A 7,451-nucleotide genomic window follows, 5' to 3' on the forward strand; every position below is an offset into this window, starting at 1 on the left:
CATTCCTTCCATCTCAATTCCTACCTTCGGTATGATTAATCATTGCTTTCCTAGCATTCAATTGTGTTTGTATGATGAATTGGGGTTATGAAGAAACCCTAACTAGAATGAATCAAAACTTAAAGTGATGCAAATAATCAAAATTGTTCTTGAAGAACAATTTGGAAACGATTGTAGTAATGCCTATCTATGCGTTAATTTAACCTTGAACAATTATATCATTCATTATACATCTAGGTTAGATTTTCATATAATCATTGTTCATATGATATAGATGACATTGTTGCAAATTGAGTGTAATAATGTTAGATGTCAAAACATGTGTTGATGATGATCTCAAAAGTCTAGAACACATATGAACTTTGTGAAAATGTTAATCTAGTTGCAAACTCATTGACACTAATGAAGAGTGAAAATGTGAAGAACATTAACATCAAAACATCTAAGTATTGATGATAATTAAAGTTTGCAAAACTTGTCGCCTACAATTGAATTATACACTTTGAATTGAGCATAATTGTGCCCAAGTTCGAGCATAATTGTGCCCAAGTTCGAGCTTAATTGAGCTCGAGTTTGAGTTCGAGTTAAAATACAATAATGAAGTTTACGTATATAAAACGAACATCGAGTTCGAATTCGGACATAGAAAAAACATTCGAGTTCGAACTCGAAATAAAATAAAAATTTTAATCGAACTCGAGTCGAGTTCGAACCAAGTAATAGTTAAACGAGCCGAGCTCAAATTGTTTCTAATCAATTCGAGTTCGGTTCATTAACAACCCTAGGCTAAATGATTCATCTGATGACTAACTAAATGTTAAAATCATAAAGCTTCAATTATATTATACTGTATCGATCAAAAATCAATCAATAAGTTATGCCGTACACGAAAGAATTCACATAACCTACACACAAATTCTCAAACTGGAACGAAGTGAGTTGTATATTATTCTCAAACTTTTCATCGGCAGTAAGTTAGCATCTTCGTTAACATTTCGATATTTCGTCATCAGAAACAACAATTAGCTTGAGCTGAGCAAAGGTAGCAAACCGTACCCAATCAACTTCATTTCATCACCCAAAAAATCCTAATAAAAATTCTCAAGTTTTAATAACTATAGACGAAACTAATGATCGGAAGAATCTGTCAAATGTACAGGTATGAATTCAATATCAGCAGGATAAGAAAAAAACAATAAGATTTAAAAGTAGAATATAATTCAAATTTACCTGATCAGAAAAGAACACACATATAATTTTTTTTTTTTTTCCCAATTGTTAACTCTCCTGCTCTACAGTTTTATTCTCAAGAGCATTGCAAAAAAACACGCTTTCGCCTCAGCTTAGGAGTGTCTGACAGTTTCCTTTAGCTTCGACCAGTTTATTTTGTCGGCACATTGTGAACATATATACATGTGCACAGACCTGATTAAGTTAAGATAATGATTAAAAAGTAATATATATTGAATGATTTTAAATTATACACAGTAATATATATGATCGTGAATGGTGTTTACCTATTGGGTAAAGATTCATCACCATCATCATCACAACATAGATAACAAACTTCTTCCTTTACTGATTTCGTTTCAAATTGATGATTCCATATACCATCTACGCATGCCATTAATGATCGAGTAAATGTGCAAGAATTTGAGATATCTAAAAAAAAAAAAAAGATAGACATACCTCCTGAATTTGATGATCGATTCAGTGCTGAATAAACTTCTTGCTGCACTGACCGTTGCAATTCATGTTGCATAGTCATGCAGGCCTCCATCATCTTCTGCATGTCATCCATCCTTTGCTTAAGTGTATCCATATCAACCCTTAAGCCATTAATGATATCCCTTTCCTGCAACATATGAACCTATGAATATCAGATGGTGGCCGTCTCGGCCGACCTAGTCGGTTTGGTGACTATCTCGTCCCGTTTGTCCAAAAAAGTCTAATTAATCGGTCAACACTAAAAGGTAAAGTCAAAGTCAGACAAAGTTGGTCTGATTCGAGTCATTTAAAGTCAAGGATGGTCAAAGTTAGGTCAAAATTTCAATATCTTTTATACTCAAATTTTAACCATCACTAGATAGCCGAGTGGTTGGTACCGTGAGTTCCTTGCAAGAAGTCACACGTTCGAATCCCGTCTAGGACGAATATTTAGTGGTGGCTAGGGATGGGTTAGAAACAGCCAGGGAGGAATCCTGTTGGGCTGCGTACATCAGAGTATGGGGTCGGATTTCTCGCCCTCCCGAGTAGCCAGAACGGGGAAAACCTTCTACCTTTTACCCTTTTACCCTTCATACTCATATTTTGTGTCCTAATACATATTGCGTTTGAAATATTTATGTTTGACATATTTCTAAAAGTCAACCTTTGACAAGTCCGACTCAACCCTGACTCGACTGACTGGTCATTTCAAAGTCCCAACAGACTCGTATCTGTCTCTACCGACTTTAACAACGGTGATATTAATATATAGTCATGTGAATATCAAATAACTCACAGATACAAAGTTCAAGTTCTCATTAAAATCTGAAATATGCGTATTAGCTTCTCCTTCAGTATCAACAACCTCGGACCCATCTTCATTCTCATCTAGACTTTGCTGATCCTCATCCATCATCCATTCATTTTCTGACTCAAATTCCTGATCTTGTCTAGCCACGTACGATCGCATCAGCTGGTTCAGGCTTGCACCAAAATCACTTTGAAGAAGATTTGACACTCTTCCCCTACATGAACAACGCCGCTTTTTTCGGTTAGCTTTATGATGTGAATTACGAAATGAAAGTAAAAATTAGATAAAATCAAGGCTTTGAAAGTCGCCAGTCGGGGACGAATTGACGAATATTGGCATTTACTAATAAATAATTAAATTAAACACACACACATATAGGATTTTGCTAATGACAGCCCTCGTTAGGGCTATCGTTTACGTGCATAAAATGTTTGTACATGACGGTTACACGTTGACTATTAGAGGCAGCTATTTATACGTACAATGCTTTTATATATATGTTACACATAATTATATCAAACATAAAACATAATTTTTTCAAAAATATATATTGAACACAAATCTGATATTGAAATATATTAACATTTTGACCAACTTTGAATTTGACCAACTTTGATTTTGACTTTTACTTTGACTAACTTTGATTTTCACCAACTTTGCCCGGCTTATTAGGCATTTTTGAGCAAAACGGGACGGGTTAGTACACACACAGACTGATCGACGCAACATCCGACTCAGCCGACTATTACAACAGTGGATAAAATTTACCTGTTTGTAAGTTCTCTTAGTTCAACCCTTCGGCCATTATCATCATCAGATGCATCAAAAGCATTACTTCCATCAAGTAGAGCAGCTTCCATATAAGAAGTCCTACCGTACCAACTTTCAGTGGGGTCCACCAGAATATTGTCATTGTCATTATCAAACCACTCTTCATGGGATTCTTGAAAGTCACTCCTTATTGTTTCCTGATACCATTCAAATTCATTATCATTAGAATTTACATCTACCCCCGGTTCCGATTCAGTACGGGTTGAATGATTCCATACATCATCATTATTAACATCTTCTTCTTCTGGTATATGGCCTGATCTTATGAATTCAGTGCTCAATGTTTCTCGGGACATTTCAATGTTATAGATTTCATCTTGTTCTTCAACGATTTCATCTCGTTCTTCACCAATTTCATCTTGTTCTTCACCGATTTCATCTCGTACCTCTTGAAATTTTCCATCAGATTCTTCACCAACTCGATGCTTCTTTTCGTTTTTGGATGATGAAGGGTCGCAGTTAAAGTGATCAGAGCTGACAGTTAATGGTGGGACTCTTTCCTCATTTTGCAGAAGGTTAACGTGTTTTTCGACGATTGAAGTAAACTGCGGTTGATTGTGGGATTTCGAGTTGTTTGTCAAACTAGTGTTCTCGAAGCATTCAACAAATTTGTCAGATTGTTTAGTGCGGTTATAACTCATCTCACTGTCAGATGATGTGTCAGAGTCTGATTGGGTACCCTCTGCCGCATGGCTGTACTTACTTATTCTGGAGAGGAACCCTTTCCTGCTTCAAGTAAAGGTTTGGAGTCATTTTACATTCTATCAAGAAAATAAATATAAGTACACAGTTAAACGGCTATACAGAAAGCAAGGTAGTTAAATTCAATTCTAGGGAAGTACTCGGTCAGGACTTTTTAGGGAGTATCGGATGTTGATCAAGTTTGACTTTGACCGATTTTGACCAACTTTGACCTATTTTCCAAGCAATTCTGAGTTTTGACTGAGATTTTGACCAAATTTCCGAGTAATCCTGAGTTTGACCTAGTACCCTCCGAGTTCTACAACATTAACAGAAACTCAGAACTTGATCTGAAAAATTAACTTATTCACAGTTGGCATGGCTAGCAATTAACTTCACAGTTGGCATGGCATGATCTGAAAAATTCAGAACTTATTCGTTTTTGTAAACACTTATGTATGTAAAAAAGGTATGTCTTGTGACTGCTAACACAATTAAAAGGACTAGAGAAGATGAATACGAAAATTTGAATCCACTGATGTTTTAATGTCACTATTTCTAGTTGCAAATTTTCTTGTGAAGTGAAAAAAATTTATCAAATTCTTTAAAGCCCAATTGATCTTGAGTATATAACATATCAACCTAAAGGATACTTAACAATATGCAGATAGTGTTGTAGAACTCGGAATTACTCAGCGAGTACTCAGTCAAACTTGGTCGAAACTTGGTCAACTCGGTAAAAACTTGGGGTTACTCAAAAAAATGGGTCAAAATTTGGCCAAAACTCGAGATTACTCCGCAAAACAGTCAAAATCGGTCATAGTCAAACTTGGTCAACATCTGAGTACTCCCGAGTTGCTGTGTGCTCCCTAAAAAGTCTCAACCAAGTAGCGATTTTTGCAACCTTGTACGCAGGAATTTAAACACCTTATCGCCCAGCTAAAATATTCATAATTCCTATGATTTTGTCAAAGGCCTGCTAGAAGGATATGACGTTACTATCATATGAAAGAAAAATTTAGAGTGTATAGCAATACATGTAATGCTCGAAACTCAACCCATACTTACTATGAACACCGAAGTTTGATGGTTTTAACAAAGGCTACCTGTATAGTGGCTTCAATAATTTACACGTCATGGATTTATTTGGATAAATTGTCCCGTGATGTTAGTTTTAGCCATTTCAAATATAATCCACAAAAATATAAACAACAAAGTCATGAAAGATCTCCGATGGAGCATACCATGATCACCACTGCTCACATGACAACATGTTTGGCTTTTTAATGGAACACATCACTTGTGTTTTGTTTAAAGTATCGTATGTTCCAATAGTTTAGTTTGCGTTCATTGTATAATGATTTAATAATGTTGTGGGTTTCTTAAAGGTATTAACACTCTAAATAGTTATATGTTGCAGTAACTGATACTCACGCTAACACGTAATTAAGTTACAACTATGACTGGTTGTACTATAACAATCAAAACCATGATGACCAATATATTGAGTTACATTTAGTTTTAAATCTAAAAAGTCAAAAGCTTTACCATGTCAACACATGATAGGCAATGTTGGAGCCTAGTCATAAATTTCTGTTAATATCTTAGTTCTTAGTTAACTATAGGAAATCAATAGTTACAACAGTAAGAACAACAATTAAAAAAATCGTTCTTGCAGTTAAGGTGCGCATGTAAACAAACGCTGAAAAATCAGAGGATAAGATGCACCTTATATCAGATACAGAATGTGTTGGCCTCGGCATCCCCTGCTCAACTACTGCTACATTAGGCTGTTTTTCAACTTCTAAAACTGTTGGGTTCCGCAAGAATCTAGCTTTGAGTAGTACCTACGTGAAATCATTTGTTAATCATACAGTAACAATTATGCCATACTAACATTTGACGTGCACTGCTAATTTCAAACTCGCAGATAAATTTCTATAGTGAAAATGCACTGCTTATTACAAAATAGTGTACAAGCGTAAAAGTTAACAATCATCTTAATCCTTTGTATTATAAAACTTAGAAGAGGCAATGAGAATTAGAGTTTTCTACTTTCTTCATTCTGCAATTACTGGCCAATTTCCAAAATACGTACGTTAAGCATGAAAATATTTATCTAGGTGAGGATGATTATCATGTATTGGTGTCCGAATCAAACTATTACAACAATAATGTTAATGTCACATTTTTAGGCCAGCAGTGCAAAAGCCAAAAAAAAAAAAAAAAAAAAAAAAAAAAAAGGATTAATCTGTTACGAACGTTTCAGTCTTATTTCACATACACGAAACAAATACAGCAATGTAAGCTTAGTTTCCTGGTAATTTATTTACAAGGTGTGTTATTATCTACTCATTATTGGTCTTCTTAAATGTTAAATATATATCATATAAACAAATATTGAAATAACCAACAAGATGATACAATATTGAGTAGCAGTCACCTGATTTCGGTGCCGATGCCCGTGTTAAATATATATCATATAAACAAATATTGAAATAACCAACAAGATGATACAATATTGAGTAGCACTCACCTGAATTCTGTGCCGATGCCCAAAATTTGAAACGAATCGATTCTCCAACAAATTATCAACTTCTTGTTTTCTTTCGTTTTTAAACTTTGCTAGCAAATCAAGAAGAGCCTGTCTACCATATATCTTACGAATAGAACTTGGTGCACCAACTCTAGTATCAACTGTTCCATCTTGATCTGAACCAGTTTGACCAGTGTGTGAACGAGTTTGACCAGTGTCTGAACCAGTTTGACCAATGTCACCTTGCTGAGTGCTGGATTCAATCCACTCCCTTACAATTCTAACCCTCTTGTGTTCGTTTTCCCCAACCCATTGTGCCCTTGAGGTACAACTGTTGATGCGTGAAGTACAACATCTATTATGGCCCTTAAAGCTTTTGGTTCCCCAGTCAAGAAATATTTTCCTCACACGCTCCTTTTCAGATGCTATTTGGTTTTCATTTGGGATGTGTGGACTCTCGTTATCAATTTCATTAACATCCATTGATGTATAATCACTTTCGATGCTTTCAGATTCTAAATAGGACGAATGTGGACTTTCGGGACCATTAACTATTGCTGCGTTTTCACTCATTTTACACTTTCCATTTTCCCGAATTCTCCCTTCACTTTCGAGATCCTGCCACATTTTTCGAATGAAGGATGTCGGGGTGGTTGACATTTCATTATTTATAAACCTTCTTGATGCAGATGAATGGTTATCATCAAGATACGAATCGAGAACTGAAACTTTACGTAATCCGGTAACTGCCATTTCTTGAAAATTAACCAGGAGACATTTGATTAGTGTTCTGATATCTCTTGGATCTTATAGTAAACCTATATTTGCTACAAACGCCCAATGTTGAAATTTACAGGTCACTACATTTCATCAGCATGACTTCTG

The 7,451-nt window shown here is 35.3% G+C and overlaps 1 protein-coding gene across 1 annotated transcript; it reads right to left on the reverse strand.

Annotated features, from left to right (window-relative positions):
• Positions 1-837: 837 nt before the first annotated feature.
• On the reverse strand, positions 838-6,980 carry LOC139876962 (uncharacterized). The gene is made up of 9 exons (XM_071864364.1): positions 6,567-6,980; positions 5,759-5,877; positions 3,568-4,075; positions 3,287-3,486; positions 2,504-2,732; positions 1,690-1,870; positions 1,518-1,614; positions 1,231-1,425; positions 838-1,144 (listed from the first exon to the last, which is right to left on the reverse strand). The coding sequence occupies exons 2-8, from the start codon at positions 5,791-5,793 to the stop codon at positions 1,344-1,346; spliced, it is 1,332 nt and encodes a 443-aa protein (XP_071720465.1). The 5' UTR covers positions 5,794-5,877; positions 6,567-6,980; the 3' UTR covers positions 838-1,144; positions 1,231-1,343.
• Between the last annotated feature and the right edge of the window lie 471 nt (positions 6,981-7,451).

The sequence above is a fragment of the Rutidosis leptorrhynchoides genome, chromosome 11 (assembly GCF_046630445.1).
Source record: "Rutidosis leptorrhynchoides isolate AG116_Rl617_1_P2 chromosome 11, CSIRO_AGI_Rlap_v1, whole genome shotgun sequence".
Classification (NCBI taxonomy): Eukaryota; Viridiplantae; Streptophyta; class Magnoliopsida; order Asterales; family Asteraceae; genus Rutidosis; species Rutidosis leptorrhynchoides.

Coding starts and splice junctions, on each gene's coding strand:
- LOC139876962 (XM_071864364.1), bottom strand. CDS start 5,793: ATGCCGAGGCCAACACATTCTGTATCTGATATAAG. Junction 4,076..5,758: donor CATTCTGTATCTGATATAAG/GTGCATCTTATC, acceptor TACTTGAAGCAG/GAAAGGGTTCCTCTCCAGAA. Junction 1,871..2,503: donor AGAACTTGAACTTTGTATCT/GTGAGTTATTTG, acceptor TGATATTCATAG/GTTCATATGTTGCAGGAAAG.